Source organism: Oryctolagus cuniculus, chromosome 1, assembly GCF_964237555.1.
Source record: "Oryctolagus cuniculus chromosome 1, mOryCun1.1, whole genome shotgun sequence".
In the NCBI taxonomy this organism is placed as follows: domain Eukaryota; kingdom Metazoa; phylum Chordata; class Mammalia; order Lagomorpha; family Leporidae; genus Oryctolagus; species Oryctolagus cuniculus.
In genome coordinates, this window is record NC_091432.1 from 201,380,631 (window position 1) to 201,407,942 (window position 27,312).

At 54.2% G+C, this 27,312-nt stretch overlaps 1 protein-coding gene across 2 annotated transcripts in view; it reads left to right on the forward strand.

Annotated features, from left to right (window-relative positions):
* The window catches only part of TMOD1 (tropomodulin 1), an 83,512-nt gene that overhangs the window by 53,678 nt on the left and 2,522 nt on the right, over positions 1–27,312 (forward strand). For both annotated transcript variants that reach the window (XM_051856318.2, XM_070054790.1), the window contains 4 exons: positions 750–880; positions 2,513–2,620; positions 4,906–5,049; positions 20,866–21,010. In XM_051856318.2, coding sequence (XP_051712278.1) covers positions 750–880; positions 2,513–2,620; positions 4,906–5,049; positions 20,866–21,010 — 528 coding nt within the window. The remainder of the gene's footprint in view (positions 1–749; positions 881–2,512; positions 2,621–4,905; positions 5,050–20,865; positions 21,011–27,312) is intronic.

Below are 27,312 nucleotides of genomic sequence, written 5' to 3' on the forward strand. Positions count from 1 at the left end.
CAGGAGAGGGGCACCCAGAATGCTTGCGTAGTCAGATCCGCCCGGGTGTTCCCCTGAGTCTCCCGGGATTCATGCCTCAGTTTCCGAGTCCCTCTCCACCCCACTATCGTATAAACACCCCCCTACATTTTCTTCTGAAGCTCTTAGAAGCGTATTTCTCACATGCAACTTCTCTGGCGTCCGTGCTGGTGTGCGCTGTGGGACGAGCTCACGCGTGCGTTTTCAGATGGATTCCCACTGTCCCCCCGCCACTCTTAGTGGCCTTTGTCCTTTCACCCTGTCATCAGTGTCCCCACGTCCACGTGGGTCTGTTTCTAGGCGCCTCCTCTGGCCCGTGAGTCCCTTGGTCCTTTCCCGTGCCAGTACTGCATTGTCTTGTGCCGCTGCATTGTCCCAGACTTGTGCTTTGGCCCCAAAGGGAAATGAGGAATTTTCCCTCCCCTCTGGAAGAGGCCCGCATTCCTTTCCCACGCACACTTCTTCCCGTGCCTGCGAGAGCCCGTGGAGATAACGTGTGCAGGTTCCGCGGAACAGGCCAGGACCCCAGCTTCGGGAGAGCAGGGTCCGTGGGGAGCCCAGGCCGCTCGGCTCCCCTGCAAGGCTTCCCCCAGGTGTCGCTGGTTCCCTGCGATGCAGCCTGCACCTGTTCCCCAAGCTCAGCCCACGCTTCCTTTCATAGCATCCTGAGTGGGGAGAAAGGGGCCCAGCCCCTTGTTCCTGGGAGCCATCTCCTTTTGTTGTCTCTCTAGGTGTGATTAAACCCACACAGTACAAGCCTGTGCCCGACGAAGAACCAAATTCCACAGACGTAGAGGAAACGCTGGAGCGGATAAAGAACAACGACCCTAAACTTGAAGAGGTCAACCTCAATAACATCCGGGTAAAGCCCCTTAATCTCACTTCACCTGTGTGCGTGTCGGGGCGGGAGGGGCCGTGACCCCCGGGGCTCGGATGCGAAAGGTCCAGGCTGAACGGGAGCCACGGGGTCCTGTTTGGATGCTGGGTCCCTCGGAATCAGGAAGGGGGCAAACCCTTTCGAGACGGGAGCGCCTAAGCGGCGTGGGTAGCACCAGCCAGTGCACTCACAGTCCCAGTTTCTGTCTGAGGACAACATCAGACCCAGAATGTACACCACAGGCCAGCCCAGCTTCTCTCTGGAAACCGGCCATTGTTTTTCAAAACACTGAGAGATTCGCCAAGATAAAGCCGTGAGTCAGACACACGGCTGCACGGGATCTGCAGGCTGCAAAAGCCCAGGGCCCACCAGGCTCCGGCGGGTCCTCCCAGGACCATTACTGACGCCGGGTCGGGGTCAGAGTCAGCCTCGTTTTACAGCCACAGAGGGGGTCACGGATTCCACCAGTGGCCCAAGAAACACCCAGGCTGGCTGCCCATACCTCTGTGGCCATTTCCCTATGGGACCACCAGGCAGAGGAGGGACGGGTGGACAGGCAGTCCCACACTGCCCAGACGGCTGCCCGTGCACCTGCTCAGCACAGAGGCCGGCAGGACTAGCCCTGGGAGGGAGCGGGGCTGAGACCAAAGCTAGCCCCTCACTTCCTGCTCCTCTTTCCTGTCTTCTCCACTTTCTTTCAAGCGGCTGCCAGCCCCCTCCCCCTCCCGCCCCTGGCGCCATCAGATTGGAAACCTGTGCTCTGGTGTCCTCCACCACCTGGCTGCCCAACTCTGCTCCCACGGGAGCTCGGGTGACACTCTGAAATGAGAGAGCGGCTGACACGTAGCCAGCTTCTCTCTCAGGTGCCTCAGCTGGCTGCCGTGTGCCCGGCGGGAGACGCTGGCACCATTCAGAATCAAGATACAGAGCAACACAGGGCGTGGGACCTCACCGCCAGGCTTCCGCCCAGGACTCAGCCCCCTCCAGGCCTCAGCTTCCCCTCTCCTGAGGCGGTTGGATCACATCAGTGGTTTTCACCTGCAGAGACCAAGATTCAGAGCACGCTGGTCCCGGGCAGCACCAGGCGTCAGCGCTTTGTAGAATTTCCCCAGGAGCCTCTGATGTGCGGCCAGAGCCGGGCCCTCTGGGGTTGGCATCTCTTTGAGGGCATCGTGTGCAACCCCCCCATCTCTGCTTTCCAGAAACAGACCCAGAGAGGGGAAGAGATGTCCCCGGAGTCACACAGAAACATCACTGACCACTGGGGCAGGGGCCAGACCCCACCTCCACCAGCCCCTGTCCCCGAGCCCTCTGCACGACACTGCTGAGGTCTCCAGTCCTTGATTTCTGCCTCATTCTCCAGCTTCCGCGTGCACACACAGAGCCACAGGTGCCTTCTGAAGTCTCCAGAGGGGCTTGGTTCCCAATCAGTTTACCAGAAACTTCTCCCCAGATCTCAGCTATCTGAGACAAAGCCGTTCAGTTTTTCTGGATGGAGACTCACTGGGAATCAGCAAGGAACTGGGTTCCCCACGTGAGAGTCACCGCCCCTGAGCCCGCCCCAGCCTGGCCCCAGTAGGGGCTGCTGGTCACTTTCTGCTGCCCCTCTCTCTGCAGAATATCCCCATTCCCACCCTCAAGGCGTACGCAGAAGCCCTGAAAGACAACTCGCACGTGAAGAAGTTCAGCATCGTGGGGACGCGGAGCAACGACCCCGTGGCCTTTGTACGTACTGCTCCTCTCTGGCATTTGAGGCGGGGCTGAGACCCAGGAGCCGTGAAGCTTCTGGCCCCAGAACTGGTCAGACCCCACTGAGAATGTGTCCTGGGGGGTGTGTGTGGTGCAAAGACTGGACCAGGAGGTGGGAGGGGACGTGGATGGGACAGCCATTGCCTGGGCCCCTGCCACGCCTCCTCCCAGCCAGCTCTGGTCTCAGCGGTGCAGGTCTCCCCACTTTGCACAGAAAGAGAGGTGGGCCTGGGCCTCAGACGTAGTCATGTGACCCCCAAAGCCAGGTCTGTGTCCACGAGGCACTGCCCCTCCCGGGGCCTCGACGTCTCCTACTCTGAAATCAGTCAATAGAAAGAGATCGGTAGGACCAAATGACTCACTGTATTTGTGTCTTACCCATGTCTCAAAAGAAAATGGCAATCAAATTAAGTTGTATTTACTGCAAAGTAGCCATCAATTCTTTTTTTTACTGCCAAACATTCAACACATACGCACTGAGCTCCTCGGAGCGCCCAGCAGTGACACAAACACGGCTGTGTCCAAACAGTCTCAGCTCCCACGTTCAGGAGCAAACAGGCCCGTGTGGCTGTGCCCACGACTGAAGGAGGACAGCACAGGGGTCTTACTGCCCCCCAGAGCAGGAATCAGCCTACCAGGGCTGGCAGTTCACCACTCAGTGGCAATCGGGCCTTTTCTGCCTTTGCAAATGGACAGGACAATTTTCCTGCCATATTTTTGAAATGATAAAAATAGCTCCCAGCATCCCATCATTGCTGCCGGTGGGGAACCTCTGGGTGGGTGACCTCTGACCTCAGTAGCCCTCCAGTGGATCCTGAGTTTGCCCATGGTGACACAGGTGGCAAAGCCACTGGCCCTGTATTCCACCAGGTCATGGGCCAGAATCCAAGCACATCCATGCAGGGCTCAGCTCAGTGCTTTGAGTGTATCTAGGGCATGGACCCTGTGCCAGACCAACAGCTGATGTCAGCCCGTTCATAGGAGTATTCCCATTGTCCACTACTGAGACGCTGCTGGGCCAGAAGCTGCCAGAGCCCGCTGCCTGCCCTGGCTCTTGTCCCGTGCCCCCACCCCCTCCTCTGTCCCTCCAGCACAGAAAGAGTTAAGCAGACTGGTCTGGCCCCACTGTCTCCTGGCTGATAAAGTCTTTGGTGGTTAGGGCAGGCTCTCCTGGGGCGCGCAGAGGGGACACGGACAGTGTGGGTCCACCAAGGGGGCTGACATGGGGAGTTCCAGAGGGAGCGGTGATTTCCACATGGAAGGCTCCCTGGGAGCTGAGCAAACGGGGACGATGGGCAGGCGCTCCTGGCCCCGAGTGTCACTTCACACAGCAGGGCCCGCCGGTCAGAATGTCCCGGGCCTCAGCCGCCGGTGTCCTCTTTCCTCCATGACGCACCGTTTCCACCAGCTGCTAATTACCTCATTTCCTTCAGAGGCTCCGACCGTCATCCACACCCCTGGCCGGGTCCCTCCGAAACGTGCTGGAGGCCACCTGAGCTCTGCTCCCCCCGCCGGCCCTGGTCACTTGCCCAGTGGGGTGGTTTCCTAGGCTTGCTGGTACCCAGATGGACAGACGGTGTCTCCGTGCCCTTGTAACAGAGCAGCAGAAGAGACAAGTGCAGCGTATAGAGAGGACTGGAGACCCCATGGCTCACTCGATGAATGAGGGCCTCTTACGTGCTGAGCGGCCTGGGGTAAATGAGGCCCATTTTCAGCTCATCCTGAGGGTGTGGTCCAATGGCACTGATAACAGCAGAGTAGAGGTGTGCGCGTCCCACAAGGGAAGTATAGTAAAATGCAGCACGGGTTCCCGAGAGCAGGCCACAGCTGGCTCGGGAGGTCGGCAGAAGCCCCTGGGAGAGAGGCATTGAGAACAGCTTGAAGGAAGGGCAGCATTGAAAGGGTGAGCGAGATAAAAAGGCAAGAGATGGAAGGAGCCGAAGCCCTGGGCATATTCGTGGGAACTGCGCGTGGCCCCAGCGATGGGGGCGGCGGGAGCTGAAGCCAGACAGGGCGGAGTGCCAGGCCCAGGCCCCGGAAGCGTTGGGTGCAGACTGAGCAGCGGCTGGGGTTCGGCGGCCGTGGCAGGGAGGAGGGGAGGAGACTCGGGGACAGCTGCAGTCGGTGAAGGGCGGTGGGGAGATGGTCCTGCCTGCTGCCCTCGGCTTGTGAAGTTGCAGCCCCACGAGGGGCTCCGGCCTCGCTCGGGGGTGGGGGGGGTGGGGGTGGGGGGACTCACGGGCACCCCTGCTTTGCTCAAGGCGCTTGCCGAGATGCTCAAAGTGAACAAGGTGCTCAAGACGCTCAACGTGGAATCCAACTTCATTTCTGGAGCGGGGATCCTGCGCCTGGTGGAAGCCCTGCCCCACAACACTTCTCTGGTGGAGCTGAAGATCGACAACCAGGTGAGATGGGCCAGAGCCACCACGTGCCAATCCACACTTGCCTGCACGCTGCCCCCGGGAGCGGCCAGCCCCAGGCTCGAGGGGCCTGCACAGTGGCTCAGTCCACACCGCTGGGCTCTCCACCACCAGGCCACAAGCCCCTCCCCCTTCCCACTCCACAGGGCTTTTGAGTCTCCTTGCCTTGAGGGTTCCAATGGGGGCAGATTCTCATCTGTCTTCAGCCTTGCAGAGTGACTGTCACACCTGTGGCTGAGCCATGTATCCGCAGGCAGCTCCTTCGGTTCTGACTTTGCAGGAGGAGGGGACTTGGAGCGGTGTGTGGGGAACACTACTGGGGATGTCACATGTCTTGAGGGATTCCTGGGGGCCAGCCTCTGAGCGACACACCTGGTATCTGTCGTCTCTGATCTTCAGAACAGCCTGAAGGCTGAGGGTATCGCGGGTCTCTGTCCGGAGAACACGGCTCAGGCAGCTAAAGAGAAGCAGGGCCATAGAGCGGTACCTAGGAAACAAGATTTGAATCCGGGTCTCTCTCACTGCAATGGCCATGCTCCTCCCACCCCGGCACGTTGCTTCTAGCACTGCAACGCTTCCCACTTGATGGATCAGAAGCTCTGTTTTTTCCATTCGAAAGCTTTGCTGAATGGTTGAGCGTATACATAGGAAAGACACTGGGAGGAGGCATCACCCGCGTGTCAGCAGTGGTTCTCCTGGATACATGGCTGTCAGGACTTTGAATGTTTTCATTGTAAAATACAGAACACCTGTGGAAAAGTGCGTCTGTGTCACCGACCCTCAGGGGACCTTCCCCGTCCCTTTGCCATCACAGCCCTCGCACACCTTCTTGCAAGCTGCTCCCTTCTCACTTGTAAGCCCCCAAGAAGTCTCCCCGCCACCCTCTTCCCAGCCTGGGGAACCTCCCCTTCCCCCTGGAGGCAGCGGAAGCGTCTCGCCTCCCAGCAGTGTCTGCGGGAGCTCATTGCATGCCTCTTCCACACGCCCCTTCCGCATTCGCACGGTGGCACCTTGAAGTCACGTGTGGCAGGGGGAGCATTCACACGGTGGCGCCGGCAGCCGGTTATGTCTGGGGCCTTCTCCCATTCTTTGGGAGCCAGCATCCCATGGCCTTCCCACATCAGCCTGCGGCAGCTCCTCCAAACCCCTGCACAGAGCTCCTCCTCCGTGCTCCTCCGTGCTCCCCCGGCTCCTTGGCTTCCCCGTGAGCATCTCAGAGCCCAGCGCTATGTCTGAGTCTTCTCCAGATCCCAGAGCCCAGCCCAGGACCCCGCTCAAGGTTGCCCTGAATGGTTGTACGTGTTGTACCCTGCACGAGGAGGTCCCACATGCACTCTCCGAGCTGTCTGGGGCTGTGTTCCCCCAGAGAGGGCACTTCTGTGAGTCATGAGCTGTCATGAGCTCGCTGCATCGGACGCCTTGCCTCTCTCACACGCCGTGGATCCTGCCGCTGCATCCCAGCCCTCTCTGCCCCCTCCCTCGGCCATTGCTGACTCTGCTCTGTGGGAGACAAGAGGGGCAGAGCAGATGGAACAAAGGCACGCAGCGGGCTTGGCAGTGGCTCCGGATCAGGCCTGGGGATGGGCTCCTCACGTGACTCCAGGCCCTGCCAGGCAGGCTGTCAGGGCCTACCCCAAGTCAGCTGAATCCTGACTCCCAGGGCAGAGTGTGGGCCAAAGACCAGGAGCCTGGACCTCAGGTCACTGTGGCGGCAGGTGATGGCAAGCTGCCCCCACGGAGCCAATGCTGACCACGGCCCTGGCCCTGGCTCCAGAATAGTCACTTCCCTGAGCCTCAGCTTCCTCACTTGTAAAGTAGAATAAGAAACTCTTTAGAAAATAAAGATTTGCTTGCTCAGTTGAAAGGCAGAGTGACATCGGAGGATTCAGTCCCCAAATGGCTACAATGGTTGGGGCAGGGCCAGGCGGAAGCCCGGAGCCTGGAACTCCATCCAGGTCTCCCACCTGGGTGGCAGTGAGAGAAAATGCCCAGCCCAGTCCTCCTTTTACAAGTGGGGAAATTGAGGCTCAGAGATGGGTGGGGCTTGCCTGAGGTCAGAGGTCAGGTCCATGGCAGAGCTGGCGCCGCTTCCAATGAACAGGGGCGACCCTGTGAGCCCCCAGAGAGGGGACACCTCTGGTGCCTGTCCCAACCTGTCCCACCTGGCCCCATGCAAATGTGACTGCCCTCCTTGGTTGATTACCCACCCCCCCACAGAGCTGGCCCCCAGCAGGAAGACCCTTCCCCAGGACAGAGGGTCCCCCCTCCCTGTGATGAAATGAGGCCAGAGAACACCCCCACCCCCAGGTGTAGACGTGTGCGGGTGGGGAGGGGGCAGGCCACGGTGCCCACGGCTCACCCCGGCGTCCTACGTGGGCCTTGTGCTGAGTATCTTGACGAGAAGCTAAAGGCAGGGGCGGCGTGGCTTGTTTCTCCAGATGGGGTGATTTGGGACGGGCTATTTTGACTCAGTGTCATCTGTGCGTGTGTCGCTTCTTCTCCATAACCCGGTCACAGATGAGCCCAAAGCGCAGGGACCGAGCCAGCCTCCCAGGCTCGCCTTCAGATAACAACAGCGCACGTCAGCGCACGGCTCCTGGGGCAGGAAGTCGGCAGCGGGGGACCCGAGGCACACAGCTGGCACACAGCCAGCCAGCCTCCGGGGCGGCTCCCTCACCCACTGCTGCCCGAGCATTCTCTCAGGATGGCAATGAATTTCCCCCGAAATGGATGAGCCCAGGCTGTACCTTCTGCCACGCCCTGTTTTTTAGAAATGAGTTGGTGGGGAGAATCGGGCTGCACCCGTGAACGGAGCACCACCAGCGAATGGTGCCTCCCCATAGTAAGGCTCATCTGTAGCATTTGGTGTCACGGCAGCTGGACCAGAAAGACCCACCTTTTTTTCTTTTTAGGGTTTTATTTATTTTATTTCAAGGAGTAATAAACGGGAGAGAGAGACAGACAGACGGACAGACATATCCATTGGTTCACTTCCAAAATGGCCTAATGGCCAGAGCTGGTGCAGGCCAGAGCCAGGAATTCCATCCTGGTCTCCCTCCTGGGTCTCAGCACTTGAGCCGTCATCAATTGCTTTCCCAGACATATCAGCAGGGAGCTGCATCAGAAGTGGAGCAGCCAGGGGGCCTGTGCTGTGGTGTAGCTGGTTAAGCAGCAGCCTGCGATGCCAGCATCCTGTATGGACACCGGTTGGTGTCCCAGCTGCTCCGCTTCTGATCCAACTCCCTGCTAATGGCCTGGGAAGAGCAGTGGAGATGACCTGAGTGTTTGGGCCCCTGCCACTCATGTAGGAGACCTGGAAGAAGCTCTTGGTTTTGGCCTGGCCCAGCCCTCACTATTGTGGCCATCTGGGAAGTGAAACAGTGGATGGAGGATCGGCCGGCACCGCAGCTCACTAGGCTAATCCTCCGCCTACGGCGCCGACACCCCAGGTTCTAGTCCTGGTCGGGGCGCCGGATTCTGTCCCAGTTGCTCCTCTTCCAGGCCAGCTCTCTGCTGTGGCCCGGGAGTGCAGTGGAGGATGGCCCAAGTACTTGGGCCCTGCACCCGAATGGGACACCAGGAGAAGCACTGGGCTCCTGGCTTCGGATCAGTGCAGTGCACTGGCCGCAGCGGCCATTGGAGGGTGAACCAACGGCAAAGGAAGACCTTTCTCCCTGTCTCTCTCTCTCACTGTCCACTCTGCCTGTCAAAAAAAATAAAAAAAATAAGTGGATGGAGGATCTCTCTCTCTCTCTCTCTCTCTCTGTCTCTATAACTCTGACTTTCAAATAAAAAATAAAATAAAATCTTAAAAAAGAGAAAAAAAGAAGAAGTGGAGCACCAAGGACTCTAACTGGTGCTGCATTCTGGAATGGTGTTGCTGTTGTAAGTGGAGGTTTACTCCACTGAGCCACAGCACCCAGCTCCAGAAAGCCCTTTCTAACCAGCCCAGCTCCCCGAGCAGGGAGCAGGGTTCCGCAGGGCACAGCACTCCGGCAGCTGGAAGATGAAGGATTTTAATATCAGCTAGGGCATGGGAGACTGGAGTGGGACAAGTATTCTCACCTGGTCCCAGGTGTCTGTGTCAGCAAAGAAAGGGCCAGAATTACCCTATCAAACGTCGGAGGGCCATTCAGAAAGCTCACGTGCATGATGGAAAAACTGTGCTCGGGTTTAGAACTTTTCTATACCAAATGAGCTTATCTTTTAATTCCATTTTCCATGAATTTCTTGAAGCGAGCTTCTTTTCATTTATTTATTTTATTTGAAAGGCAGAGAGAGAGAGAGAGAGAGAGAGAGAGAGATTGATCTCCCATCTGCTAGTTCACTCCCTAAGTGCCCCCAGCAGCCTGGGTGGGGCCAGGGCTGGAGCTGGGAGCCGGGAGCTGAGTCCAGGTCTCCCTCAGGAGTGGCAGGAACGTACCTGCTGGAGCCATCCGCTCTGCTCGCAGGGCCTGCATCAGCAGGGAGCTGGAATCAAGAGCAGAACCTGGACCGGAACCCAGGCACTCCAATATAGGACCGGGGTCCCAATCAAGCCCTTAATTGCTGTGCCTAATGTCCACCCTGCAGTGAGTCTCTCGATCAAGGCCTGCAGCACCTCTGGCCAACAGGTCCCGGAGCCGCTGGTTCCAGCTCACAGCCCATAACCCCTGAGGCGCTGATGGCTTATTTTGTTAAAGACCAAATCTGGTCATTTTCTCATCAGATGGATAATCCTCAGGCACAGCAAGATGTGAGGACACAAGTGCTGTCACCACTGCCCAGGGACCTGCCAAGGTTGATGTCCTTTTGGTGGGGAAGTCACAATTTTAATTTAAAACCTGCCCATCTTGCAACCCAGCAATCCCATGTCTGTGTGGCCTGCAGAATACTCTCTCTCTCTCTCTCTCTCTCTCTCTCTCTCTCTCTCTCTCTCTCCTGCAAAGTCCCCGGCTGCATTGCTGTGTCGGGGAAGTGTGGAAGCGACCTGAACAGCCGTCTGCACCCAGGGCACCCCGGAAGTAAAGGAAGGAGGTGGTTCTCTGTGTGCTGAGAGAGAGAGGGCCATACAGCATGAATGGCAGAGGGACTCACAGAGCGATGACCTCTGTTATTCCTGTTACATATGAGGGTGCTTCCAGGGGTTCATAGAAAAATGGAATTAAACGTATGAGGTTAGGGGCAGGCATTTGGCCTTGCAGGGAAGTCGCTGTTTAAAAATGCCTGCGTCCCGTGGTGGAGGAGTGGAGTTTAATTGCTGGCTCTGGCTCCTGACCCGAGCTCCCTACGAATACGGGTTCTTCCTGGGAGGCAGTGATAATGGTTCATGTAGCTGGCTCCCTGGCGCTCACGTGGGAGCCCTGGACTGAGTGCTCAGCTCCCAGCATCAGCCCAGTCCAGCCCTGGCTATTGCAGGCATTTGGGGAGGGAACGAATGGACAAGAGTTTCTCTCTCTCTCTCTAGTTTGGTCTCACTATTTGTCAAATAAATAATTTTAGAAGTATGAGTTTGTTTTGGTGCCAAAACTTTTATCCTAATATGTGGGAAACACATACTATAAAAAAAATGCATGGATTTCAGAGTAACTTTTGTATCAGAATAAACTCAATTCCCCCCCCTCCCCATTTTTCCATGCGCTCTCTGAAGTCCTTTGTCATCATGGCCCTGGTGGCGGGGGTGGACTGGGGATAAAGGACAGGACCGGAGACTCCTCCGTGTCGCTCAGTTTGCTACAGTGCTATTAGCTCATGGTGATTCTGAAGCTCAGACGGATCTGAGCTGGGCAAGCCTTCTCCCCGCCCCCCCCACCCTCTCCCTCGCTCTGCTGCCCAGAGGCTGCGTGGCCGGTCCTGCCGTGGCCTGCCCCCTGCTCTCTGTCAAGGTTGCTCTCCTGATCTTTGTGTCATTCAGAGCAAACTGTTCCTAGGCAAAGGCCTCATCCAGAGGCCTGGAAGGGCATGGAGCCCAAGCTTTTCTGTTTTTCCATTCCTGATTCCTGACAACGTCTAGGGAGATTTTTTTTTAGATTTATTTATTTATTTGAAAGGCAGGATTACAGACAGAGAGAGGGAGAGACAGAGAGAAAGGTCTTCCATCTGCTGGTTTACTCTCCAAATTGCCACAATGGCCAGAGCTGGGCAGATCAGAAGCCAGGAGCCAGGAGCTTCTTCCAGGTCTCACATGCAGGTTCAGGGGCCCAAGTGCTTGGGCCATCTTCCACTGCTTTCCCAGGCCATTAGCAGGGAGCTGAATTGGAAGTGGTGCAGCCAGGACTAGAACCGGTGCCCATATCAGATGCTGGCACCATAGGCAGAGGCTTAACCTACTGGACCACAGTGCCAGCCCCTAGGGGATCTTTAGAAGAGGTGGTCTGCTCTCTCTTACGTACCTCCAGGGTCAGGCAGATTATCACTCTCTTACAGGAAGTTCCTTCAGCTCATGAACACTTAAAAAAATATTTATTTGAATTAGAAAGGCAGAGTTACAGAGAGAGGTAGAAACAGAGTGAGAGAGATCTTCATCTACTGGTTCGTTCATTCCTCAAATGGCCACAATGTCCAGGGCTGGGCCAGGCTGAAGCCAGGAGCCAGGAGCTTCTTCTGGGTCTCCCACGTGGGCGGTGCAGGGGCCCAAGCACTTAGGGCATCTTCCGCTGCTTTCCTAGGTGCATTCGCAGGGAGCTGCATCAGAACTGGAGCAGCTGGGACTTGAACTGGCGTCCCTTATGGGATGCCAGCACAGCAGGCTGTGGCTTTAACCCGCTGCACCACAGCGCGGGCCCCAGCACACGGTCAGATCACGTCCCTGCATGTGAGGCCAAGCCCCATCCACCTGTAGGTTCCCTGTCAGGCCCACTCCCACCTTCAGTGTTCTCAGAGGCATGCAGGTGCGAGTGGAGCAGGCAGAGACACCGGAGCAAGCTGCCTGCATCTGCACCTGACCAGTATTGCGATTTGGGGAGGATTTCTTAGAACCTGCTGGCCTGTTCCGTGAGAATTACGGAAATGGTGCATCTTCTGGAGGTTTCTAATGAGAAAATGAGTTTGCTTTTATCAGGTGCTTTTGACCCAGGCATCACTAAATAGTCACTGCCTCTCTCTCTGTGAGATGAACACATCCTGTCAGTCTAGGCCCTGCAGACTGAGAAGGAAGCAAGAAGAAGCATCTTTGATATCTCAACAATTTATTTTAAGACAGACTCCACAGACATTTTCTATTTCACTCCTTAATATAAAAAAGGAATGGTTTGGGTTCAAGGTTAACATTCCAGGGAACTGGCCATGATTATGCACTGGAATCCCATACCCTATTACACACACACACAGAGAGACATGTCTGCATGGATCCTAGGCATATTAGATGCCAATTTGAGAAACTTGTTGGCAGGGGGTATGGTACTGGCATCCCATATGAGCACCAGTTCAAGTCCCAGCTATAACACTAACGATCCAATCCTCTAGGAAAGCAGCAAAAAGAAGATCCAAATCTTTGGGCCCCTGTACCCCTGTGGGAGACCTGGTTGGAGTTCCAGACTCCTGGCTTTGGCCTGGCCCAGACCTGGCTGTTGTGGCCATTTGGGGAGTGAACCAGTGTATGGAAGATCCTCTCTCTCTCTCTCTCTCTCTCTGTAACTCTACCTTTCAAATAAATAAATCTTTAGAGAGAGAGAGAAATCAGTCTGGGGCCTAGCAGGTCTGCTGCAGTCCTTCCAGCCCCAGGTCAAGGTCAAGGCGAGGCTGTGTGATTCACAAGCTGAAGGAGCATTGGTCCATCTCCCATACATACACGGGCTCTGTTCACTCATCTCCAAGATGGGGCTGCTGGCTTCTGCCTGCCCTGCTCACCCTCGGGCATGCAAGCATGTTGAATAGGGGCAATTCATGCCAATGAGCTTCGGATTCAGGACCAGGCCACACGAAGGGTCAGCTTCCCAGAGGTCGGCCCCTTCGCTCCAGGGAGAGTGTGGCTTTCCGAGACCAGCCTGCCCTGCGTTCTCGCAGAGCTCCCCCTGAAAGTGTCCTGCTAAATGGGCTGAGCAAAGCAAGCTGCCAGTTCCTTCTGGGGGCCGCAGATGGTCTCTGCACCATCTGCCAGGCCAGGCTGGCCAGAACCCAGGCCGGTGCCAAGTCCTCCGAGGACAGGCCTGGGCTCTCCCAGCATGCTCAGGAGCCTTGCCAGATGGGCCGCTGGAATTCCACCAGCATCCCTCTGCCTGCCGCGGCCAGCTGTCCCAGCCCAGTCAGGACCCAGATGAGCCCGGTGAGGGGTTCTGCACCAAGAGTCTTGACTGCGGCTCACGCTTGTCCATTTGGGTGCTGGCCTGATGTGTCTTTCTAGCCCTCCGTGTTGCTGGTTCCTCCACTCCGTTCAATGCCACAAACGCTGGCTGGGAGACACTGGGTACCATGTGCTGTGCCGGAGCTCACAGTGGAGAGCACGCTAACAGAACTTTCTGTGACGACAGACGTGTTCCTTGCATGTCTAACCAGTGTGGTATCCACGAGCCAGCGGCTACTGATGGCGGGGGAGACTGATTATTGAGATTTAAAGAGCTACTGTTCTGGACAACAGAGGTCTAGCTGGAGACCCAAATGGAGGCAGGTGAGCCAAATCAGTCCGATGGCCGGTGCCGGGGGTGGACAGGGACATCCACTGAGTCACTTGAGGGGTCAGTTCCTGGGGTGAGGCTCAGGAAGGACCTTGGGAGATGGGGAGATTGTGGTGGGCACTGGAGCACTGGGGGGAAGGCGGGGCACATCCCACACACGGGTCAGAGAGCACCTGAACCAGCACCCAGTACCAGGTGTGAAACCGGGCGAGGTGAACGGGCGAGGAAGGAACGAGAGAGAAAAGCAAAGCAGGGAGGAGAGGCCGCAGGGAGGAGAGGAGGGCTGGGGGCTGTGTCCTGCTGCTAGGTGTTGGGAGGATGGACAGAGATGGCGCAGGTCGGACCATGCAGGGCTGGAATGCAGCGGGTGCTCGGTGCCCCGCAGCCATTACTGGCGGGGCGGAGCCACTGCGGGCGGCTGGCTGTTTCTGTTTACTTTCCATGTCTGTTTTTAAAATTGAAACTTTTTTTTATTTTGAGGTAGTTATAGGTTCCTATGTAATTATGAGAAATAATGCAGAAATTCTAGACTGCTTACCCAGTTTCCCTTCATGGAACAGAATTTTTGTATCACAAACAAAAAAAGCAGCATTGATAAAGTCAACATACACAATGTTCCCATCACCACAGGATCCCTTAAAAAGGGGAGGGGGCAGCGCTGTGGCGTAGCAGGTAAAGCTGCCGCCTGCAGTGCTGGCATCCCATATGGGCACCAGTTCCAGTCCTGGCTGCTCCACTTTCGATCCAGATCTCTGCTATGGCCTGGGAAAGCAGTAGAAGATGGCCCAAGTCCTTGGGCCCCTGCACCTGTGTGGGAGACCCAGAAGAAGCTCCTGGCTTTGGATTGGCACAGCTCCAGCCATTGCAGCCAGCTGGGGAGTGAACCACAGTCGTGCAATGTGCAAGGGAGGCAGATCCACAGAGATAGAAAGGCGATCAGGGCCGGCACTCTGGCGCAGCGGGTTAAAGCCCTGGCCTGAAGCACCAGCATTCCATATGGGCGCCAGTTCTAGTCCCGGCTGCTCCTATTCTGATCCAGCTGATGGAAGATCTCTCTCTCTCTCTCTCTCTGTGTCTTTCTCTCCTCTCTCTGTGTAACTCTTTCAAATAAATAAATAAATCTCTTTTTTTAAAGGATCCCTATTGCCCTTGGGAAAAAAGAGATTTATTTATTTATTTAAAAGCAGAGTTACACTGAGAGAGAGAGAGAGAGAGAGAGGTCTTCCATCCACTGGTTCACTCCCTAGATGGCTACAACACCCAGGGCTGGGCCAGGCCAAAACCAAGAGCCTAGATCTCCATTTGAGTCTCCCATGTGGATGCAGGGATCCAAGGACTTGAGCTTTTCCCAGGAACATTAGCAGGGAGCTAGAGTGGAAGTGGAGCAGTGGGCATATGAACCGGTGCCCATAGGGGATGCTGGCATTGCAGGCGGCAGCTTAACACCACATGCCAGCCCCCTATTGCCCTTTTATAGCCAAATTCCTGGACTCCTCCTTGTACATCCTGAACCCCAGGCAACCACTAACCTATATTCCATTTTTTTTTTAAAGATCTATTTATTTGAGGGGCAGAGTTACAGACAGAGAGAGGGATCTCCCATCTGCTGGTTCATTCCCCAGATGGCTGCAATGGCTGGAGCCAGGCTGATCGAAAGCCAGGAGCCAGGAGTTTCTTCCTGGTCTCCCATGCATGTGCAGGGGCCCAAGCATTTGGGCCATCTTCCACTGTTTCCCCAGACCGTTAGCAGGGAGCTGGATCGGAAGCAGAGCAGCCGGGACTCGAACTAGTGCCCACATGGGATGCCAGCGCTGCAGGGGGATGTTTAACCCACTATGCCACAGCACTGGCCCCCTGTTTTCCATTTCAGTAGTTTTGTCATTTCAAGAATGTTATAAAAATGAAATAATATACCACGTGCCGTGTGGGATTGCCTTCGCTCACTTAGCACTTTCCGCTCACTCGTTTTCTGGAGGTCCTCCAGGTTGGTATGTGGATTGATGGCTTCGGCCTTTGAAGCATTGTCCTATTCCATGGAATGGATGCACCCGTAGACACACAGCTGGGTTGTTTCCTGGTCTGTCTATTACACTTGGAGCTGTTGTATACATTCATGTATGGGTTTCATGTGAACCTACATTTTCATTTCTCTGAGATAAATACCCAAAAGTGCTATACTGTGCCGGATGGTAGTTGCAATAGGCGTCCATTTTTTTTTTAAAGAAGCTGCCCAAATGTTGTCTACAGTGACTGTGCCGTTGACCATTCCCACAAGTAACATGAGCGCAGGCCTGGGTGAGCCAGCTCCTGCGCTCCTCGCCCACGTCTGCTGTTGTCACTGTTTTCTGTCGCAGTGATCCCATGGGCGTGTGGTGATAGCGTGCGGCGATTTCGGTTTACGGTTCTCTGATAGGTGATGACGTCAGGAGGTGATCTGCCACCTGCAGTGAAATGTCTTCTCATATCTTTCCCCCCTTTTCCATTTGGATTGTGTTGTTGTTGCTGGGTTGTTTTTTTTAATTGACATAGAATGCATATGCCACACCATTCATCCTTTTAAAGGGTACGGTGGTTTTTAGTGTATTCACAAGGATGTACAGCTCACCATTGCGTAATTCATGTTCATCATCCAAAAAAGAAACCCCACACCCACTAGGTGTCACTCCTCATCCCCTCTCCTCCAGCCCCTGCCACTCACTGACCACCTTTCTTTTCTTTTTTTTTTTTTTCAAGGTTTATTTTATTTATTTGAAAGACAGAGTTAGAGAGTTAGAGATAGAGGTCTTCCATCTGCTGGTTCACTCCCCAGATGGCTGCAATGGCCGGAGCTGCGCCGATCCAAAGCCAGGAGCCAGGAGCTTCTTCTGGGTCTCCCACGTGGGTGCAGGGGCCCAAGCACTTGGGCCATCTTCTACTGCTATCCCAGGCCATAGCAGAGAGCGGGATCAGAATAGGAGCAGCCGGGACTAGAACCAGCGCCCATATGGAATGCCGGTGCTTCAGGCCAGGGCTTTAACCCGCTGCGCCAGGGCACCGGCCCCGATCGCCTTGCTGTCTCTGTGGATCCGCCTCCCTTGCACATCGCACAACTGTGGAAATGCACACGGTGTGGCCTGTCTGGTCTTCCATTGAGCATTAGTTCTCAGGTTCATCCCTTCGTATGCCTGGACAGTACTCCACTGCACGGACCTGCCACGTCTTGTCTGTCCATCGGTAACCTGATAGGCATTTGGATTGTTTGCTCTTCTAGCTTTTAGGAATAATGCTGTCATGAGCATTCACACGCAAGTTTTTTTGTGTGGACACATGCTTTCATTGTTCCCCATCAAGGAGAAGGAGTGGGCTTGCTGGGTCACGTGGTAGCTCTCTTTTTATCTTCTTGAGCAGCTGCCAGACTGCCTTCCACAGTAGCTGCACCACTGAGATCCCCACCAGCAATGCACAAGGGCTCTACTTTATTCACATTCTTTTAAAATATAGATTTTTAATTTTATTTGAAAGGCACAGTTAGGGAGAGAGGGATAAGAGAGAGGGAGAGAGAGAGAGAGAATGAATGAATGAATGAATGAGACTGTTCCATCTGCTGGTTCATTTCCCAAATGACCACTACAGCTGGAGCTGGACCAGGCTAAAGCCAGAAGCCTGGAACTCTGTCCTGGTCTCCCACCTGGGTGCAGGGGCCCAAGCACTTGGGCCATCTTCCACTGCTTTCCCAGGTACATTAGCAGGTTGCTAGATCAGAAGTGGAGCAGCCAGGACAAGAATTGGTGCCCATCTGGAACACTGACATTGCAGGCGGAGGCTTAACCAGCTATACCGCAATGCTGGCCCCTTTTTTCACATGCTTGCTAACACTTACTACTGTCTGATTATAGCCCTTTGGTGTGCGTGAAGCAGAATCTCATTATGGTTTTGACTTGCATTTTGTGAATTATTAATGATGTGCATCTTATTAGCCATTTGCCTATCTTCTTTAGAGAAATACTGTTCAAATTTTTTGCCCATTTTTAACTGATTCATTTTCCTGTCAAATCCCAAGAGTTCTTCGTATATTCTGGATACTGGTCCTTGCCAAATACATGACTTACATCATTTTCCTCATTCTCTGTGTTGGATTTTCAGTTTCCTTACAGAGTCCTTTGAAGTGCAATCCAACTTACCTGTTTTTCCTTTTGTTGTCTGTGCTTTAAGTGCCATACCTTAAAAACATTGCCAAGGTCATGAAAATTTTCTTCTAAGAGTTTTGTAGTTTTGGCTCTTACATTTAGGTTTTGAGTTGATTTGTATGTATGGTGTAAGGCAAAAGTCTAAATCTGTTCTTTTTTTTTAACCTAAAAACCTTTTATTTAAGGTATACAAACTTCATGTACTTCATATATACAAATAAATCCATTCTTTGGCATGTGGATATCCAGGTATCTCAGCAACATTTCTTGAAATGGTCTTTCTTTCCCCCACTGAATTGTCTTGATGCTCTTTTTGAAAAGCAACTGCCCATAGATGTATGGATTTTGTTTTAAAGATTTACTTATTTATTTGAAAGGCAGAGAGAGAGAGAGAGAGAGAGAGATCGAGATCTTCTATCCACTGGTTTACTCCCTAAATGGCCACAATGGCCTGAGCTGGCCCAGTCCGAAGCCAGGAGCCAAAAGCTTCTTCCAGGTCTCCCACGTGAGTACAGGTGCCCAAAGACTTGGATCATTTTCCACTGCTTTCCCAGGTGCATCAGCAAGGAGCTGGATCAGAAGTGGAGCAGCCAGGACTTGAACCGGTGCCCATATGGGATGCCAATGCTGCAGGCAGCGGCTTTATCCACTATGCTACAGCACCGGCCACAGATGTATAGGTTTATTTCTGGACTCGCAATTATTTTCCATAATCTATATGTCTACCTTATGCTATTATCATAAAGGTTTAATTACTGTGGATTTCTAGTAACTTTAAGATCAGAAAGTGTGAGTTCTCCAACTTTTTTCTTCTTTTTCAAGATAGTTTGTCTGTTTTAGGTCCACTGCACTTTCATAAGCGTTTTAGGATCTCAGCTTCTCCAGTTTCTAAGACAAGAAAACAGCTGGAATTTTGATGAGGATAAAACTGACTCTCTAGATTAATTTGATAATATTCCAACAATTTTATATTCTGACCCATGAATATGGGATGTTTTATTTAAGTATTTGGTGTCTTCCAATACTGGTTTTGTTGTTGTTGTTGTTGTTGTTTTGTTTTTTTGGGTTTTTTTTTTTTTTTTGGACAGGAAGAGTTTGACAATGATAGAGAGAGAGAGAAAGGTCTTCCTTCCGTTCCATTGGTTCACCCCCCAAGTGGCCGCTATGGCTGGTGCACTGCGCCAATCCGAAGCCAGGAGCCAGCTGCTTCCTCCTGGTCTCCCATGCAGGTGCAGGGCCCAAGGACCTGGGCCATCCTCCACTGCACTTCTGGGCCACAGCAGAGAGCTGGCCTGGAAGAGGGGCAACCAGGACAGAATCTGTCGCCCCGACTGGGACTAGAACCCGAGGTGCCGGCGCCGCAGGTGGAGGATTAGCCTAGTGAGCCACGGCGCCGGCCCCAATGCTGTTTTGTAGTTTTCTGGAAGTCTTCTTTTGCTAAACTTTTTCCTAAGCATTTTATTCTTTTGACATTATTGTAAATGAATTATTCTCTCGACTTCGTTTTTAAATTGCTTATTGCTAGTGTGTAGAAATCTGATTTTGTAATGTTGCTGAACTTCTTAGCACTAATTTGGGGGACAGGAGGTAGCTCCCTCAGGATTTTCTAAATACAACATCAAATCATCTGAGAACCAGAGATGGCTTTGCTTTCTCCTTCCACTCGGATGTCTGCCTTTTGTTTCTTTGTCTTGTTTAACTGTCCTGTGAGGACTCCCAGTACAGTGTTGGTGAAAACAAACATCCTTGTCTTATTCTGAATCTTAGGGGGAAAATGTTCAGTCTTTGGCCATGAAGTATAACACTGGCTCTCTTCCTGGGTCTTTCAGAACCTATGTACGACTGGGTTTTTTTATTTGGCCATGCATAGTAAACAACAACAATAAACTTCCTCCAAATTCCACCACTACCAATGTACTTGCCACACTTTCCTTTGCTGTATGTATGTACGTGAAAAATACAGGTAACCTTACACTGAAACGACCTGTTTCATGGCCCGGTTTGTTCTCCATTCATGGTTTGCGGCCATCCTTCCACGGCTGTGACCCAGGACTGACACCCTCACATGACAGTCTCGGGTTGAACTGTTGTGTGTCTGAGCACTGCCTCCTGACGTAGGTTTGTTCTCCTGCTCCTCCCAGTGTCAAAGACAACCTATCCCAACCCCCATTTGGTTCCCCTGGGTCTTTTTTTTTTTTTTGTATGATTTATTTATTTATTTGAAAAGCAGAGAGAAAGAGAGAGATTTTCTGTCTCCACTGTGGTCCCCAGGGACCACAACAGCTGGAGCTGCGCCGATCCGAAGCCAGGAGCTTCCTCGGGTCTCCCACGCGAGTGCAGAGGCCCACGTGTTTGGGCCACCCTCCGTTGCTTTCCCAGGTGCATTAGCAGGGAGCTGGATCTGCAGCCGGGACTCCAACCAGAGCCCATATAGGATGCTAGTGCTGCAGGCAGCGGCCTCGCCCTCCATGCCAGCGCCGGCCCCTCTCTGGGTCTCTTAATCTTTGTCTGGCTCCACTGTGGACGGGGAGAACTAGCATCAGCATTCCTGACATCCCGTTCCTTCTCTGGGCCTCGTCATTCAGCAGCTGAAGACATGACTCTAAATCACTTGTTATCAGCCTTGACAGCATGTTGGAATCACCTGGGGAGTTGTTTTCTTTTCTTTTTTTTCTTTTTTTTTTTTTTTTAACTCCACCCCAGAGGTCCTGGTTTAATTAGCACGCAGACTAGCCCAGGCGGCAGGGTTCTGAAAATCTCAAGACTAGGTAGGTGCCCCGGACATTCCTCTGAGGTGGGGCTCTTACCTGGACACCTGCTCAGGGACCGGCTGTGGTGAGCAGGGTAAGAGCTGTTCTTGGCGTCCAAAGGAGATGGGTTGGAGTCCCAGCTCTTGGTTCTTGGCTTCAACTCTCTAGGCTCTGGGGCAAGGGCTAACCCCCACCTCCCGCCACCACTGGGGGGTTATGGGTAGACAGGTGGCTTAGGTGCTTGTACACATGGAATATGTAGTGAAAAAAAAAAATTTTTTTTTTTTATCAAAGAGCCAGCCCCTGGGCAACAAGGTGGAAATGGAGATCGTGAGCATGTTGGAAAAAAACACGACGCTTCTCAAATTCGGCTACCACTTTACCCAGCAGGGGCCCCGGCTGCGGGCATCCAACGCGATGATGAACAACAACGACCTTGGTGAGTGGCCCTCTGCTCCCTGCGCCTGCGCCGAGTGTGGCAGGGAGAATCCGCAGGCTCCGGGCAGTCCCCAGCTAACTCCTGACTCTAACGCTGAATGAATCTGCCTTGTTTTCCACATGTGCGCCCCGTCTCTGGAGGCCCCTGACTTCAGGAGGGCGGGCTGAGTCCTCCCCTCCCCAGGGACAGCTGAGGCCAGGCGGGGCCCGCGCACGCTGGAAGGCAAGGAGCTTTGGCAGGACCTCTGTGCACCAGGAGTCTTGTCCAGCTCCCTTCTCTGAACACAGAGTCCTTTCAGACCATATTCTGGCTTTAACCCCAGCGATGCCACCAAAATCCCCAGCCCGGGGTAGGGGCCTTCACATGGCTTTTTAAGGCAAAAGTTGAAATTTTGACTTGGTAGTCAAGTAAAGCAGGTTACAGCAGTTTTAATCTCAGTTAAAAGCACAGTTTATTTTTTTCCTAAAAAGAACACTAAGACATCACAGCCTTTCTTGATGATGAGCAGACATCAGATGCATACACAAGTCAGCTGCATGAAAACTTAATCAGCACCTTGCTTCTAGATGCCAACTGTTGACAAGCTCTGTGTTGTTTTACTGCGTCTTCCTGCTGGTGCTACAAAGAACTCGATTCAGTGCCCAACACAGGGCGGTCTGACTGACAAGGCTATAGGGAAACAAGAGGAGAAAAAAGCAAAAGGAAGACAGGCAGCGGATCTGTGTTGTGAACATGATCGATCAGTTTATTTAGCCCTGGCTCCCAGAACCAAGAGGAAGAGAAACTGAGTTAGGTTATTCTCGCTAAACAAGATCTGTGGTGAAGTGACGGAATGACCGTGTGTTTAAAGGAGGGCATTTTCACTGAGTGTTTTCTCAAAATCACACCTGTGCTGCAACACCCTTCTGATTTCGGTAAAATGCAAAGGGCCTGTACCTAGAGTGCAATTCGAAGGTCAAGTGTGTTGCGTGCTGGTGATTGTCTGAGGCTGGAAGAGTGGATTTGAGGGGTAGGTGTGCACGGTCAGGGCCAGACCCCGAGTGCTCAGAGCTGCACACACTTTAGATGGCCTAGAGGACTCTGGGATTTGAAGCCAGAGGCTCCCACACTCCAGGGTGTCCCAGGAGCTGGTGATTCGTGGCTCACCAGGTACCCCTGCTTTCCAGAGCCTGATCTAGAAGAGTCCATGTTTAAAAATCTTCCTGGCAGGCGCCGCGGCTCCCTAGGCTAATCCTCCACCTGCAGCGCTGACACCCCGGGTTCTAGTCCTGGTTGGGGCACTGGATTCTGTCCCGGTTGCCCCTCTTCCAGGCCAGCTCTCTGCTGTGGCCCGGGAGGGCAGTGGAGGATGGCCCAGGTCCTTGGGCCCTGCACCTGCATGGGAGACCAGGAAAAGCACCTGGCTCCTGGCTTTGGATCAGCGCAGCGCACCGGCAGCAAGGCGCCAGCCGTAGTGGCCACTTGGGGGTGAACCAACAGAAAAAGGAAGACCTTTCTCTCTGTCTCTCACTCTCTCTCTCACTGTCTAACTCTGCCTGTCAAAAAAAATCTTCCTGGTGTCTTGGTTTCTCAGAAGTGCCCTTTTTTGGAACAAACGCAAATAGCTAGCAAGTGTAATCATGGTCATCGTGTCTCAGGTGACGGCGACAGTGACTTGTTGAAGGGCAGCCAGTGAACCTGTTGGCCCGGGTGTGATCTGGCTGCCAAATCAGCACTTGAGAGCCCCGAGTTTTATTCTGGTATTGCAGTAATATCCCATTTGTTTCCCTCCTAGGTTAGATTAAGTTATATTTTAGACTTAATCATTTGAAAGGGGTGGGGGAGAGAATGAGAATCTTCTAACTGCAGGTTCACTCCCCAAATGGCCACAATGTCCTGGACTGGGCCAGGCTGAAGCCAGGAGCTTCCTCTGGGTCTTCCCCATGGGTGCAGAGGCCCAAGCACTGCTGCTTTCCCAGGCACATTAGCAGGGAGCTGGATCAGAAGTGGAACAGCCGGGACTCGAACTGGTGCCCATATGGGAGGCTGGTGTTGCAGGCGGCAGCTTTACCCACCATGCCACCGTTCCGGCCCTGGTTAAGATTCTCCTATAGTACCTACCCCTGGGCTAACCCAGCCTTTGTCCTCCAGTGGCACAGTGGTCTGGGGGTTTTGTTCTGGGGACAGAAGTCACTGATGGCCAGAGGGTCATCCAGGGCTGGGACAAAATGGTCTTTGGGGACTCTCTCAGGTCTGTGATTCCAAACCTCAGGCCTGACTCCCCTCGTGGGGACCCATGCAGGCTTTTGTAGGAAGCCAGAGAGCTGGAGCTGGAAGGAGCTAGAGTTTGTCCTTCCCACTCCCTTCGAGGGAAGCTGCAGCCAGAGGCGGGAGTGGGGAGCCAGGCGTGGGGGAGTGCGTGCAGCGGCTTGGTCAGGTCAGCGTTGTTAGTCACAGCAAGCGTTTTCTGGGCGGCTTTTGTGTGCCATTGGGCTGTGCCAGGTGACATAAGGGGTGGCAGCAAGGCCAGTTCCCTGACTCGAGAATCTTCACCTTTTAGGGGAAAAAAAATCCTCAGAGACATGCCTAAAAAATCAAGAATGCCTGCAAAGTCTGTCCAAACAAAGTGAGGAAATGATGGATGGGGCCAGAAGCCAGTTCAGCGAAGCATCCTGGGTGCGGGGGGCAGGAGGGACCCAGCCAGCCTTGAAAGGAAGAGGTGGGTGGGTGCGTGGAGGAGGCGAGGAGGCGTTCCTGCAGGGACTCCAGGAAGCATTCGGAGGGGCGCTAGGGGTACAGATGCAGGCAGGGGGACTCGGTTCACAGGGAGACAGAAAGGCCTCAAAGAGTGGGGGGAGCTGGTACCAGGAGGGAGGCAGGCAGAAGCGACAGCACTGGCATGCCCAGGGTGCTCCCAAAGAGCCCAGCGCCCTGACTGCCACACTCAGGTTTGGTGAGTGGGGCAGGTAGAAGTGGGAACGGGGGCAGGGTCACCCCAAGGGCTTCCTGCACAAGGAATTAGCACAGTCCACACAGGGGTCACAGGCGGCATGCTGGCTGCCAGTTGGCACTGTGGGAGTTCCAGCTCCAGAAGCCAATCCATGCCCCTCGGCTCCCTCCTGGCTTGCTGTCAGCCCAGGGTTTTCATCCTGCTCTCAATGGGGCGACCAAGCACAGGGGCTTCCAGCTTTCCCCAGCCTCCTCCTGGCCCCTCCCCACGACTGGAGACCACGCTGTTAGCAGGGAGCACAGGCCCGGAAGGGAAGGGAGCAGGCTGCTCGGGTTCCCCAGCTCACTCCCACCTGCTCTGTGCTGGCTCTGGGCCCATGGCTGGGTCTCTGGGAGGCTTGGGCTTTGCTTGCCTATGAGGCCAGCGGGCTCCTCCTTGGGGGACATTCAGTCCCCAAGGCCACCAGGTCAGCCAGTGCACCTGCAGACGGGTGCCCTTTGGTCCTGCCCACACTGTGCCTGCGCACCGAGCTCTTTAAGGGCAGGTGTTCTGTGTTGACTGCCGGTGGCAAGGTGCGGTGGGTGGGTTGGTGGCAGGGAGGAGCCCAGCCGTGGATCCCCACCTATGTTTCCCCCAGCAGTGCCTGAGACGGCTCCTATCTGCACACTATTTATAGCTGAGATCTGGCCAGGCACGCCTCTCCAGGCCTCCAGACGGCCCCCACGTTAGGACACTGGGGGTGGGGTGCGGAAGCCATCCTTCCTGGGAAGGCCGCTCTTTTCCCACGTTCCCCAGGAAGAGCTTTCTACCAACACCCCAGGCACAGGACCCCTCATTACCGATTTTTATTATAAGCTGATGATTTAGAATTGTCACATCAGTGATGTTCTGAGTCATGAATACAAGGTGGGCTCATTAAAGCCAGCCACCCAGCGTCCCCATCCCATCAAGTACTCATTTTTCTGGAGAACGTTTGAAATTTGCCTTTCGAGCAACTTGAACTTCACAATATACTATTATTGGCCATATTTACTGTGCTACGCCAGAGATGTAAAAACTATTCTTCCTGCCCCTCCTGAGATCATCTGCTTTGACCGTCAGCTCCCCACAGCCCCAGCCTCCACCACCTTTCTGCTTTGCTTCTGGCAGTGCTGTTTTTGGCTTCACACGAGTGAGAACACGTGGCTTTTGTTTTTCTGTGCCTGGCTCCTTGCACCCACTATGTTCCCCAGCTCCACCCATGATGTTGCAAAATGACAGATTTTTTAAGAGTTAGAGGGAGACAGAATGAGACAGATTTTTCCATCTGCTGGTTCACTCCCTAGATGGCCACAACAGCCAGGGCTGGGCCAGGCCAAAGCCAGGAGCTGCATCCATGTCTCCCATGTGGGTGGCAGGGACCCCAAACACTTGGCTATCTGCTTTTTCCAGGCCATTAGCAGGGAACTGGATTGGAAGAACAGCTGGCACACAAATGGGCACCCATATGCATGCTGGGGTCACAGGTGGCAGCTAAACCTGCTTCGCCACAACACCGGCCCCAGATTCCCTTCTTTTTAAGGCAAATAGCATTCCGCATATGTGTATCTACCACATTGTCTTTACCCACTCGCCTGCTGAGGGACATGCTGGTTGATGCTGCATCGTGATGATAGTAAACTATGCTGCAGTGCACACAGGGGTACAGACAACTCTGACAAACGCATTTCAAATCTGGGCATTTGTCCAGAAGTGAAACTTCTGGATCCCCCAAAACCATCTCAAAAAGAGACACTGGACTTCCTCACAGCCATCCAAGCCAGAAATGTGGGGGCCACCCTGACCCCAGCCAGCACCTTCCTGCCAGGCCCAGCACCCAATCTCATGCTAGGCACCCACTGCGCTCCCCAGGCCCCCCAGCTGGGTGGGCACCTCACCAGCTCATCCCAATGCTTGTCTCCACTCCGCTCTGCTCAGCGCCCGTTCTGGCTGCAGGTGCTCTCAAGTTCAGCTTCTCCGCGGTCTCCAGGTCCCTTGGTAGCGGTAGCTGATACTTACACAGCACATAGTGTGTGTCCATGCCATTCTGGCCACGTCTCTCTGATATATTCCCGTCACCCTCCTCACACTGGGGGAGGGAGTGCTGCTGTTCCCCCATCCTATAGTACGGGCACAGAGGTCTAGAGATGCCAGCAGAAGTGCCCACAGCCCACAGGCAGAACTGGGATTCGAACCAGCAGCCTGGCTGTACAGCCTACACTGTTCACACCAAGAGCTGGTCCCATCCTGTGTGCATGATGGTCATCTGGAAGTGGTTCTGCCAGGTGCCTGTCAACGTCCCCGGGCAAGCTGGCCCCTTGCCACGATGTACCACCCATTGCAGGTAGTTCCAGCGACCCAGGACCAAGCTTGCCTATAAAGGCCATTTCCCCTCTCACCGTGCCTGCCCAGCCCAGGACGAGCTGGCCACTTCGGGGAGCCCTGCCGGGGGACCTGCTACAGTTCGGCACATGTGCAGTCTGTGTAACTTGCTTTCCTGTTTGACTTTATTTTTGGTTCTTGTGCTCTCACGAGCGCCCTCCATAAATGCTGTTGAATACATGACAGAAGTGCTTTCCCGAAGACACGACGGTCCACTCGACGGGCAGTGGTACGGGGCTTCAGGTAGCAGAGTGAGGCCAGGCCAGGCGGCTCGGGATTCCTCTGGCTGACAACAGACAAGTCTCTGGCTGTAGCAACAATAAACAGCAGACTGAACGCCGGGACACCTGGCTCTTACTCCCAGTTCTGTCGCTTCTTTATCCTAACTTGGGGCAAGTTACTTTCCCCTCTTGATTGCACTTCCTTCACCACTAAAACGGGAAGAACGAACAGCTGGTCCCATGGCTGCCTTCCCTTTCTCCCCACATAGTACTGTGCACACACTCAGCCCAGTGTGTACTGAGGAAAAAACACGCGGGGTCCCTGCCTGTCCCACCAGCCGCAGGCTGAGGACCTGGGTTTCAGTCCTGGCTCTCGCCACTAGCTCTGAGACCATGGCTCTCTCCTCTCCTCCACAGAAAGGCTGTAAGGACTAGGTGAGGTACAGTGATGTGAGCCCCCCATGGCCGAGGCCAGGCTGCACACAGGAAGGTGCCGCGGTGAGAGTACAGACATGTCACGGGCACTTGCTTTACTGCCGTAAGCAATGAATGGACTCTCTGCCATGCTGGGACTGGTGGCAGCACCAACATCCTAGAATCACTGGAGGGGCTCCCGCAAGGCTCCCGCAAGGCCAGGGCATGGCTGCATAGCTAACGCGGGGAGGCTTAAAAGGCTCTCATGGGCACTCTGGTCACTTGGGGCGAAGTTCTGCTCTTCTGGGAGGAGTTCCTGCACATCCTCCTCCGAGCTG